Below are 13,243 nucleotides of genomic sequence, written 5' to 3'. Positions count from 1 at the left end.
TTGTAAGGCCTGCAAATTAAGAATGTTTTTAAAATTTTTAAAGGGTTGAGGTTGAAAACAACAAACAATATGCAACAGAGACTATGTGTGGCCCAGATAGCCTAAGATATTGATTATATGCCCCTCAATAGGAAAAGTTTGCTGACTCTTGGTATAAAGGGTCCTAAGATGATATGTTTTTGAACTGCTGCTGTAGGGTTTATATTACGTATCTAAATTATTATCTACTTCACCTCAGCATTTTTCATTGTATAATCTATTTTCTTAATTTTAAATGCCATTGTTTTAGTCTTTGTTTATTCTTTTTCAGAAATTTCTAACTGTTTTCATGGTTATGAATTTGCTACCATGAATTTGTTTTCATGGTGAATGAATTATTTTGTAAAGTTTCAAAAAGGAATTTCATTAAATTTATGTAATGATTTAGAATCACATCTTTACAATAATTTTTCCAGTTCAGAAATGTGTTATGTCCTTCAGTTTATTTTGGTGTTCTTTTAATAAATAAAGCAAAGTTTTCTTATTGAAGTATTACGTATTTCTGGTTAGGTTTACTCCTAGATATTTCTTGGTATTCTTTCTTATCTATTGTATTTTCTAACTGGCTATTGCTAGTATGTTCTATAAATATTTGATTTTCCTGAGACAGTTGTCTTTGGAAAAAGATTCTTTAGTGGTAGCTGACTACTGCTTTGCTGTTATCTTATAGAAAACTTAGTAAAAATAACAGTTGATAGGATAAAGGTTATTGGATTTCAACATAGGTACTTTAAGACTGAGTTTATTGACCTTATTTGTTTCCTAATTTTAATTCTCATTATTTTTCTCTTCTCTTACTGTCTTTTTTTTTAGACTTCCACTTCTGGCTTTTTTTTGCTTTTTGTTTTTTTATACCCCTCCACCCTTTTCTTTGTCTCATGTGTTCATGTCTTCCAATTAAGATATTAAGTAAGATGTCATTCACATTTCAGGATTGTGAGATTTAGGGCGACAGTAGCCTCATTGTTCTTCTATTGTATGGAGTGTTACGTATATATTGAGTGTAAGTATTCCCTTAGGTTAATAATGTGTAGAATTATAAAATTGGACATTTTGAACTAATTTATGTGTTTGTTTTGATGTTTTCCAATAATGGAGATTTCAGTGCTCTCAAAATATTTCTATTCAAATGTAAATAATTGTTACAGTTATACAATAGACACTCACAGAAAGAATTTTCTTAGGGCTTAAGTATTTTTTCTGGGGAGAAGTGATCATTTGAAGATGTGCCTCCCCTCCAATATTGTAATCATTCTCGACTTTCTTTATGACAATATTTATTTTTTCATTCTTAAGGTATAATTTATAGAGAGTAAAATTCACCTATTTTTTAGTGTACAGTTCGATGAATTTGGTTAATTTTATACAGTTGTGTAACTAACAACACAATCAAGATATAGACGTTTCACCACTATAAAAAGTTTCTTTGTGCTTCTTTGATGGTAAGCAGGTGACCTCTGGCCTGAAGCAGCTGTCCTAGTACTTTTTTTTTTTTAACAATTCGATAAGCTTTAGTATATTTACAAAGTTGTGTAACCTTCACTACAATCTAATTTTAGAATATTTCGACCACCCCAGAAAGACAGGCGTACCTGTTTAAAGTGACTCTCTCTTTCCACCTTTAGCCATAGCAACCACTCATCTACTTTGTGTCTCTATAGGTTTACCTTTTTGGCACATGGAAGCAGTATATGTTTTTCTGTGTCTGGCTTCTTTGATTGGATAAAAACATGATCAACTTTTGAGCATTTTCATAAAATTAATTTTTTTTAAACAGGGAATGACTCTGCTAATGATGGGGTCAGCAGATGCTCTTCCTGAGGAACCTTCAGCTAAAACTGTCTTTGTAGAAGACATGACAGAAGAACAGTTAGCATCTGCTGTAAGACGTACCACATTTTCAATATTTGATCTCACTACGTTTAAGAAGTACAGTTACTAAGATGCCTTTCAGAAAGTAGCATCTAAATGTTTTGAAGATTTAATTTTTAACAGTAAGATGTATGTTTTTAGCAGTAAATAAAAATTTTATTTTTGAAATTGGCTTAAGGGGTCCTTCCATAATTGGATAATTCATGATAAAGTCAATATCTGTAATAAATTTGTGTCTGGCAGATAGTTCTATTTAAGTGTTTACTTTTATGGGAAAACAAGCTCAAAGAGGTTAAGTAGTTTAAATGCTGGGATATTTAAATTCTTCAAACCTTCTGTGTTGAAAATACACACAGTTTATCCTTAATTTAAATGTAGTGTTGGTTTAGAAACTGGTCAAAACATACTTGCCAAATGTTGTTATTACTATTTTTTTTCCCACTCAACATTTATATAAACTGTTACATAAACCATTCGGGGGTTTTTTTGAAGTGTTAAGTATATATTTTGTTACCTTGTTCTAATGGTAAGCCTGCAAAGGAGGCAGGAATGATATGATTGCTGTTTTATTATTTTCAAGAAGGGAATTAAAATACAGAATGAGGGTCAGCATGATGCAAGTAAAAGTTTTTGTTGGGGAAATGAAACGTTGTTACTTTAGAGTGAAGGTGGAATGTAAATTGGTATGAGCTGGTAAATTGTATTTGTTTCAGAGTGTGAAGTTAGTGATTTATATATGCTATGTCATTTTATAAAAATCATTTAATCCTTTTCCTTAAATTAGATGGAATTACCATGTGGATTGACAAACCTTGGTAACACTTGTTACATGAACGCTACAGTTCAGTGCATTCGTTCTGTGCCTGAACTCAAAGATGCCCTTAAAAGGTACGACAGAAGAGAAATATTTTAAGTCTTCTTGGGTAAGGGAGGTCACATTTGGGTGAGTAGTGTTGTTTTGTGTATATATATATATTTTAGCAGCTTTATTGAGATATAATTCATTCATTGTATAATTCACCCTTTTAAAGTATTCAATTAAATGGTCTTTATTGTATTCACAAGGTTGTTCAACCATTGCCACAATCTAATTTTAGAATATTTTCTTCCCCAACTCCTTGAGGAGCTACTGATCTCATATGAGTTTTGTGCATTCTGTAACTTAAAATAAATGTACAGGATGTCCTTTTTCTTTGGTTTGGGTTAGTTCACTCAGCATAGTTTTTGAGATTCGTCCATGTTCTTGACTGTATCAGTAGTTCTGGTTGTTCTGCATTCTTGCCAATCTTGGGTAGTGTCAGTCTTTTCCATTTTAGTCACTCATGGTTTTATCACGCTGAGTAAGCAATCTCTCCCACCCCCAATGTTTGAGATTATCTGAATGATGATTTCTGATCTTTTGCCATATGACATTGCATTAATAAATACTATGGTTTAAATATTTCCTTTGAATGGCAAGTCCTTTGTACTGTTGTAAATTAACTGAAAATTACAAAGCTGAAAATGAATTTAGAAATTACTTTAATAGAAGCCCCTCATTTTATAGGTGAGCAAACTGATTTGAAATTTAAGTGACTTATTTAATGTTACATAGCAAGTTAGTGCTGAATCTAGGTGTCTTGATTTGGATTTTGGATTGTTTTTGATCTAATGCTTTTTTCTTCATTATTTCTGAAATTGTATTATTTTCTTTGTAATAATGGACGTAAATGTGTCCCCTTTTTTTACACTATTTTCAGAAAATGTTTGTTTTAGATGAGTTAGACAAAGGGAAAGAATTTAAAGTAGGCTTCATTTATCTAAATTTCCTTTTTTCTTAGCACTCCTTTTTTGCCCATATAATGCTTAAAGGAACAAGACCAGAAGAGAAGAAAAATAGAAAGGTGGGAACAACTCTGAGAAACTTGCAGTTGAGGGTGTCATGATAAGTCCTTTTGCCTGGTTTCTTCCCATAAGAGTTTCAGAATGAACTGAATCCCTCTTATTTAATTCTGCCTTCATGTTCCTAGGTATGCAGGTGCCTTGAGAGCATCAGGGGAAATGGCTTCAGCACAGTATATTACTGCAGGTCAGTATCTGAAATATCCTACTTTTCAAGAGGGCATATGGTAGTCAATAAATGTTATTTTTCACTCACAATTTGTTTACTATCTTTCAGTTTACAAAATGTGTTTTGTAAAACATCACATCATTAAAATTGGAGTGCTTACACTTGTGGTAAACAACTTGGGACTTATTTTATCTAAATTATAGACCAGTGATGTCTGTCCTTTTTGAAAAACAATCTTTGGATTTTTTTGGATTAAATTATACTTTGGGCTTTAGATTCTATTAATAAAGTATATCTTTGGGGATATCCAGAGATGGATTTTATTATAGTTGTCATGATCATTATAAAAGAGAGTCTTAGTGAGTACTAGTGTAAGGAAGTGGTGTATGAGGTATGAGGAGAAATAGACATTTTTAAAGGCTAGAAATAACTTATTTCTTCCTTACATGAGACTGTATCCCCCTATCCCATTTTGGGACAATTTTACAAATGAGTACTCTCTTAAACCATTGCGCTAGATTATTAGGGTTTTTTATAGCTGTGCTTATTTTGTTTGTAACAGCTTTATTGAAGTATAATTCATATATCATACAATTCACCCATTTGAAGTGTACAATTCATTGTTTTTAGTGTATTCTCACAGTTGTCCAACCATAAGCATAGTCAATTTTAGAACATTTTCCTCACTCCAAAAAGAAACTGTGTAACATTTAGCATTCACCCTGTTTTCCCCTCACCACTCCCAGCCCCATGCAACCACTGTCAGTCTTACAGATTTGCCTGTTCTGTACTTCTGTTGTAAATGGAATTATACATACAATATGTGGTCTTTTGACTGGTTTCTTTCATTTAGAATGTTTTCAGCATTCATCCACATTGTACATGTATCAGTGTACTTCATTCCTCTTTATTGCTGAATAAGAGTCCATTGTATGGATATACCATGTTTCCTTCATCCTTTCATTATTGAAAGACGTTTGGATAGTTTGCACTTTCTGACTATTATAAATATTCCTAAACATTTGTGTACAAATCTTTATGTGGACATATGTTCTTATTTCTCTTGGATAAATATCTAGGAGTGGAATTGCAGGGTCCTATGGTAATTATATTTAACCTTTTGAGGAACTGCCAGACTGTCTTCCAAAGCAGCTGCATCATTTTACATTCCTCCCAGCATGCATGAGTGTTCCTATTTCTCCGTATCCTCGCCAACACTTGGTATTATCTGTCTTTGATTATAGCCATCCTAGGGGTGTGAGGTGGTGTCTCGTTATGGTCAACCATTAATTTTTAATACTAAAAACAGTAGGTTTCTTTTCATCATTTGAAGTTAGATTTCTCTCTAACCTTTTTTCCTGAAAGTAGATTTGTTGAAATGAAATTTTTAATAAGAAAGCGTGATCACTTGCATCTAGTTCATTTGATTGTTTGTGTATCTGAGAGTAACTCAGTTATTCTCTGGTGTCACGTAGGAGACTTGTAGTATTGATGGGATGAAAAATACTGTTCTTTACTTTTTGCTTCTTGACTTTTTAACTTTTTTATTTTGAACAAATTTAAATTTACAGAAAAGTTGCAAAAATTAACTACTTTTTGTCACATCTGATTTATCGTTCTCTGTAAATGCATGTTCTTTTTCTCAGAACCATTTGAGAGTAAGCTGCAGACATCATGTCTTTTATTCCTGAATACTTCAATGTGTATTTCCTAAGAATAAGGACATTCTTAACCACAAGACAATTGTTAGTTTTCAAAATCTGGGAGTTTAATGCTGATATAATACTCTAAAATACAGACTTATTTAAATTTTTCTGGTTGACCCAATATTGCCCATTATAAAGTTGTTTTTCTTTTTTGCTTCAGGAGCCAATTTGGGACCACATACTGCAGTTAGTTCTCGTCATGTCTCGTTAGTGCATTGAGATGCTCTGTTCATGATATATATTAAATCTTAAATCATCTTTTTGTTTTTTGAGTAGTGTGTACTTTAAAGTGTTATTATAATTTAGGCTTTTTTATTTTAAAAATAATTAGCTTTGTAATGATGTGAAAATTTCAGCCCTCCCTCCAAAAATATTTTTTAAACATTGTGTTTAGTTGTTTTTTCAGGAACGTTTCATTGAGCGCTTGCTTTGTGCTGAGATGTTGTAGTATTGGCTGGGCTTGAGTATGTTTAATAATGATAGACAACATTTCACATCTTAGTTAAAAAAACAAGTCAAGATAAGCTAGATTAGAGTTTTGCTGTATATGAAGTAAGGGGTAGATATGGATAGCTAGAAAGTCAGCAGAGGAAAAGTGTTCTGAACTCCGAGAGCAAGGCTGAGTCTGTGACCATGGGATTTGTGATAGTGAGAGGGGATAAGCAGAGGGAAGATTTTGAAGAACACAAATTAGATTTGATTTTTAGCTGTTCAGTAGAGTCAGGAAGTATGTTTAAGGAGCCAGATTTCAATATTCAGGAGTTCAGTAGATGGGAACCAAGTATGGGCTTAGAGGGAGGTGCCTGATAACGGCATAGGGGCGGAACAGTGACATTATGCCTGTTTGATCCTTAGACGGGTTGGATTGATATACCCTGCTTTGTTTGGGAGGACAAGGCTGGCAAGGAGAGAGAGGGAGGGGCAGGGCTCAGAAGTTGTTTATAGCCAGTGATGCATTATAGTGTCTTCTGGTGAGTTCTTTAAGATTTAAAAACAAATCTTTTTCTTATTAGGAATCCAACAGTAGCAAAAGGAATAGATATACTTAAAAATAGTTATTAAGCAGTTTTTTTTGTATTGAGAATTAATTTACAGTAGCATGTATTAAATATGTCACTATTTTATTGAAGCAGTGTTTGTTTTTAAGCCCTTAGAGATTTGTTTGATTCCATGGATAAAACTTCTTCCAGTATTCCACCTATTATTCTGCTGCAGTTTTTGCACATGGCTTTTCCACAGTTTGCAGAGAAGGGCGAACAAGGACAATATCTTCAACAGGTAATGAGGACAAGGTTCTATGGTTTTCATTTTGTAAATGTAAACTTTAGATTTCCTAGACCTACCATACTTATGGCGTGTATTTGGCAATACAGATGTTAGTCCTCTCTAGGTCACTCCGCTATCGTCTCTTGCTCGGGGTGGTGCCGTAGTCTGTTAACGGAGCATTTGCTTCTGGTTTTGTCCCTCTGCAGAGTTTCCCCCACATCCCCTAGGGTCCTTTTTAAAATCTAAATAAGATTATGTTGGTCCAAGGCTGGCCCCGTGGCCAAGTGCTTAAGTTGGCATTCTCTGCTTCAGCGGCTCAAGGTTTTACTGGTTTGGATCCTGGGCGCAGACCTAGCACTGCTTATCAAGCCATGCTGAGGTGGCGTCCCACATGGCACAGCTAGAGGCACTCACAACTAGAATATGCAACTATGTACTGGGGGGCTTTAGGGAGAAGAAGAAAAAGAAGAAAAAAAAGATTGGCAACAGATGTTAGCTCAGGGCCACTCTTTAAAGAAAACAAACAAAAAAAGATTATATTGGTCCATTCTTCAATACCACATAGTGATTTTCTGGCCTAGTCCTAAATAATCTATCCACTGGCTACCTCTGAGCTCATGATGGGCCACTCTGCCCTTTGCTCACTTCTCTCCACATACCCTGGCTGCCTTGCTGTTTTTAAACCCTCCAAGTATCCTCTTTCTGGAGGGCCTTTGCTCTTGTTCCTTTGGCTCTCAGAACTGAGTATGTAGCTGGCTTCCTCACCTTGTTCAGGTCTCATGGCTCAAATGTCAAGGCATCAGAGGCTTTCCTTGACTATCCCCTTGAAATAGTGCATTTTCCTTCCCCTTATCACGTTCTGCTCCTGTATTGCTTTTTTTTCCCTTGTAACTCTTCTCTTCACTTGAATTGATATTTTGTTTATATGTGTCCCCCTTAGATAAACTTTTTCTGTTTTTGGACTTTATCTGTTTTGCTCACTGCTATGTATTTCTAGTGTTTAGAACAGTGTTTAGCATAATTAGGAGCTCAGTAAAAATCTCTTGAATGAATGAATGAACTATTCTGGAATTCTTCATTGTTTTGAAGATCATATAATATCTAATTTGCCTTACTATTTTTAAAGAAAAAAACAGCTTTCTTCCCCTTCCCTAAGGAAATAGTAATTATTTTAGAAGAATTGTATAGACCAAACACTGTCACAGCCGTGGTTACTTACTGTGTCATTTTTTTAAATTACAGGATGCTAATGAGTGTTGGATACAAATGATGCGAGTATTGCAACAGAAATTGGAAGCCATAGAGGATGATTCGGTTAAAGAAGTAATTGAAATATATTTGTGATTATAGTCAGTATAGACTGAAAAGGCTTGAAATAAATTTATCTTAATAGATAGACGTGTCCTTGAATACTTTAGATGTTCAATTGGAATTTGAAAGCTTGCATTTAACACTTGAATTGAATGTATTATTTATTAATCTTAATCATTTGATATTGTTGAGCATCTGTGGTCTTTGGTAATGTTTTTTGAATAGTAGAAATATTTTACAGAAAGATTACATTTTAAAAAGCTTAAATATATTACTAAACTGGATTGTGTGGGAGGAGATAGACATTAATATCTATATAAAGTAAAATTGGAATTTTTATTTCATTTTAATTTTTGCAGACAGATTCTTCATCTGCATCAGCAGTGACACCTTCTAAAAAGAAAAGTTTAATTGATCAGTTCTTCGGGGTGGAATTTGAAACTACGTATCCTTATGAGCCAAGATTTGTGTAGACCGTACTCATTAGCAGTGAATTGGTATAAAAAGCATTGCTGACTGGTTGGAGTGGTGGGTAGGGTATGAGGAAAAAAAATCTTCAGAGGTTCTTAAGCATGAAAAATATCATGGACATTAGGAATTTGGAAAAATACACCCATTGGCGAAATCTTGTACTTTAAATAAATGTACATTTAGAAGATATTCATTATTTTTGCCTAAGAGCATCTTTAGCAGAGTCTACCTCATTAATTCATCTCATAGAGAATTAATTTTTAATTGTGTGAATTGGAGTGTATCAACTAAATTGTATATGTGAGATTGAACCAATTCATAAAACATAAATTTAGGGAAGTACTATTTTATAGGTCATGGGTAGAAACTTAGAAAAGATTTCTGTTTCTGTATCTTTGGGTTATGGAAGACCATTTTAAGACTATATACATTGGTGACCATATAAATGCCAGTTTCTGTTTGTTTAGAGTTTATCCTTTTACACACATTCATTTCTTAGTATTGTTGGTAAGCGAATGAGCATTTTCAAGTATGTTGAAATGAATCTCTGTTGGGAAACCAAAATGTTTTAAATGCTAATGAATGATACTATTAATTTTAATAGTATTAGGGCAGTTTATATTCAAGATTATTTAACAAATTGGATGCCCGTTGGCATACTCCTTATCTTATTTCTCAAAGCATGAAATGTACAGAATCTGAAGAAGAAGAAGTCACTAAAGGAAGGGAAAATCAGCTTCAGCTTAGCTGTTTCATCAATCAAGAAGTCAAGTATCTTTTTACGGGACTTAAATTGGTAAGGATAATTACAGTTGATCCTCGTTATTCACGGATTCCATATTTGCAAATACACCTGCTTGCTAAAATTTATTTGTAACCCCAACATCAGTACTTGTGGTGCTTTCATGGTCATTTGTAGAGATGCTCAGATAGGCAAAAATTTTGACTCTCCTGACACTGTCCCACCTGAGGTCCAAAAAGGTGATCTCTGCCTTCTTGTTTCAGCTATGATACAATAAACAAGTGTCCTTTCTGCCGTAATTTTAGTGCCACATTTTTTGCATTTTTGCACGTTTGGTGATTTTGCTGTTTAAAATGGCCTGCAGGCTTCGTGCTGAAGTGCCATCTAGTGTTTAAGCGCAAGAAGGCTGTGATATGCCTTAAGAAGAAAATAACGTTTGTTGGATAAGCATCGTTCAGGGGTGAGTTATAGTGTGGTTGGCTGAGTTCAATGTTAATGAATCAACAGTATATGTTAGGTAAGGTGTCATTAAACAGAAACACACTTAAAACAAGGTGGTATACTGATTGGTTGACAAAAATGTTGTGGCCAGAGGCTCACAGGAGGCCTCTGAGGGTTTTATAATAAGGTGTTTTAATAATTATGAGATATAAACTGTGCAGATCAGGCCATATAGTCATTCTGCCATTGCGCTGGTATTGCAGTTGAGGCCCTATAAATTTAAGTGACATAGTTTGTGACAGAGCCAGATCTAGAACTTGCTCTGTTCAGTTAGTACTCTTTCTCCACTGCCATACTAAAGAATGCACTTCAGTGAGCAGTTTGATAAAATATAACAGTTTTGCTTGCTACCTGATTAATTTGATATGGTTTGGGGAATATGTACATCTCTTGAAAGATAGGCAGTGAGTTGGGACGGGGATTACATTGATAAACAAGATAATTTCTCATCAAGGAGCTCCCATCTACAGTTTGGGGTAGGATTGGTTAGGGGAAAAGTTGATAAATGTAGACATAAGAAGCAGATAGATAAATAGTGATGTTCTTTGTCATGTGATACTGAGGGGAGAGTTGTGGTGAAGCATAATGGCTTTTAAGAGAAGTTCATTTTAAAAGCATACAAATCCTAGCTCACCACCTAGAGTCCCATGAGAAATCATGATGTGCAAGTTTCAGGGCATCAAAACATGAAATTAAAAGTGTTAATTGGAAAGTGTGGAATGAAGTCTTTTGGCAGACTCTCCAGGATGATATTTTCTTCATAATTTTTAAATCCAGGAGACTAAATATACTTGGAACTTCCAGATCATAGTGGATTGGTGATAATATGTATAGCTTACCTGATGAATAACATCACACCAGATGTGCTTTCTTGAAAAACATGTATTCATGAGATGTTGTATTTATTGTCTTGGTAATTTTTTAGATGCTTTATCATCATTTGTTCAGATTATTCTTGAGTAATTTGGCTCCACATTTCTTTACCTCTTTGCTACTGAGTAAACTTGATTAAATGTTAAAATGCTACTCCAGGGCTGGCCCTGTGGCCGAGTGGTTAAGTTTGCGTGCTCTGCTTTGGCGGCCCAGGGTTTCGCCAGTTTGGATCCTGGGCCCCGACCGAGCACCGCTCATCAAGCCATGCTGAGGCGGTGTCCCACCTGCTACAACTAGAAGGACCCGCAACTAAAGTATACAACTGTGTACTGGGGGGCTGTGAGGAGAAGAAGGAAAAATAAAAATTAAAAAAATAAAAATAAAAAAAGCTGCTCCATGGTGATTTCCTTTTATAATGTGATTAGTAATTTTTAAAAAACAAACTTTAAGAAATTTTTTACACATGTGTAACGTGCTTAGAATAATTAACAGTAGATTGTTTTAACTCTGATTTCTTAAATGTTTATATTCTTAATGCAGAGTGCATTAGCACTGCTGATTTTTTTGATATTAGAAATATTAGCTAATGTTTATTGAGCATGGAATATCTGCCAAACAGTTTTCCCAGTTTTCTGCATGTACTAACTCGCGTGACTCTGACAGCAGCACTGTCAACGTAGGTGCTGTCACTGCCACGTCCCAGTGGCGCCCAGAGGGTGTAACTGTCCTGTCCCACATCCCATAGGCTGTGAAGAGTGGAAAGGCAGACGTGATGGTTAGGATACGTGTAGTGGCTAAAGGCTTTCCCACGTTCGTTAGAATAACAGAGGTTTTCTCTGTTACGACTTTTCTCAAATTTAACAATAATTGGTTGGTTCTGGAAGGCTTTTATGCATAAAGCATGAAGAACAAGAACAGAGGTTTCCTACGTTCTCTTAATTTTCCTCTAATAGGAATTTTTTGATAATCCATAAGTAGGGGAATGCCATAAAAGGTTTTCTTACACCTATAAAATACAGTATGATCTCTCAGAATGTGAGCAACATTTGAGTCATAATTAAAAAAGTTCAAACATTATTTACATTCTGAGGAGTTCACACCAGTATAAATTGTTTGTTGCCTTTGAAGAACTGAACCATATCTAAAAGCCTTCTCACATTGTCTTCATTCAAATTATTTCTCGGTGTTATGAATCCATCCACATACTGTACATTGTCTATTAAGTAGTACTAATTTTTAAAAGAATTAAAGGTTTGATTCCATATTGCAGAAAAAGTTGTTTAAAACAATGTTTGGTCTACTGTTATGTTCTTTTTTAGAGACTTCAGGAAGAAATCACCAAACAGTCTCCTACACTGCAAAGAAACGCTTTGTACATCAAATCTGTAAGTTGTGCATTCCTTTTGAAATTGAACTCCATTTTCCAAACTGAAAAGTTTCCAGTTAATTAATGTTACCCAGTCTTTGTTTTTATCAAACCAAGGAATTAAAAACGTGGTATTGCGTGTAGTAGGAATTTTTTCCATTTTCTCTCCGCAGTCCAAGATCAGCCGGCTACCTGCTTATTTAACTATTCAGATGGTTCGATTTTTTTATAAAGAGAAGGAATCTGTGAATGCTAAAGTTCTTAAGGTTAGTAATGAACTTTTGTATAATATATTATAATTCTTTGAAGGCAGTCCTTAGAATAGGTTTCTTTATTCTTTCAGGGATAAACTTTCTTTGAAATACTGTACATAGGAAAGTTATTAACATTAGATGAGTGGTTCTTAACCAGGAATGTGTATTGGAATTATCTATTGTCCTTTTTTGTTTTAAATCATACATGTGCCTGGCTTCTCCTCCCACCCTCCCTCCCCCCAGCCCTAGCATCTGATTAACTGGGGTCTGAATTCTTAAATTTTTCAAAACATTCCCACATAATTCTGATGGATGCCCTCCACTCCCCAGAAACACTGCTCTAGACCAGATCCTCAACTTCAGAGATACTGAACCAAGAGGTTTGGGGATGGGAGAGGGGTAGGGCGCAGTATAACACAGCTCTCTGTTCTAGGTGGTTCCTTTCTTCCAGGTTAAAGGAGAGTGTTAAATTACTGGTGTCCAAAGAGTACTTAAATTGCAATCTTTTGATGTAGGAGCCAGCCTAATGATTTAGCTGTTTGGTTGAACAGAGTCCCTTATCCTTGGGAGAGGTATATATAATTCTAGCCTCTTGAGCGGAAATTCATAGTACATTTTCAAATATTTCAAATGTCAACATTTCAAATAGTGTTAGATGAGAAAGTTAAATGTAGTTGAAGAATCTACTAGCGTTAACTTTAAACATATATTAATATTAGTTACTGAACTATATCACTATTGTTTCTATGTGAAATTGTGTTTCAAATTTAAAAAAGTCGTAAGTGGCCCCAT

The 13,243-nt window shown here is 34.6% G+C and overlaps 1 protein-coding gene across 1 annotated transcript in view; it reads left to right on the top strand.

Annotated features, from left to right (window-relative positions):
• The window catches only part of USP14 (ubiquitin specific peptidase 14), a 35,370-nt gene that overhangs the window by 13,570 nt on the left and 8,557 nt on the right, over positions 1–13,243 (top strand). Inside the window, exons 4-12 of the mRNA XM_014862976.3 lie at positions 1,817–1,921; positions 2,696–2,799; positions 3,921–3,979; positions 6,815–6,945; positions 8,176–8,256; positions 8,604–8,689; positions 9,397–9,511; positions 12,151–12,216; positions 12,371–12,463. Coding sequence (XP_014718462.1) covers positions 1,817–1,921; positions 2,696–2,799; positions 3,921–3,979; positions 6,815–6,945; positions 8,176–8,256; positions 8,604–8,689; positions 9,397–9,511; positions 12,151–12,216; positions 12,371–12,463 — 840 coding nt within the window. The remainder of the gene's footprint in view (positions 1–1,816; positions 1,922–2,695; positions 2,800–3,920; positions 3,980–6,814; positions 6,946–8,175; positions 8,257–8,603; positions 8,690–9,396; positions 9,512–12,150; positions 12,217–12,370; positions 12,464–13,243) is intronic.

Source organism: Equus asinus, chromosome 7 (genome assembly GCF_041296235.1).
Source record: "Equus asinus isolate D_3611 breed Donkey chromosome 7, EquAss-T2T_v2, whole genome shotgun sequence".
NCBI lineage: Eukaryota > Metazoa > Chordata > Mammalia > Perissodactyla > Equidae > Equus > Equus asinus.
Note: the sequence above shows the minus strand (reverse complement) of the source record. Positions and strands in the feature narration are given on the sequence as shown.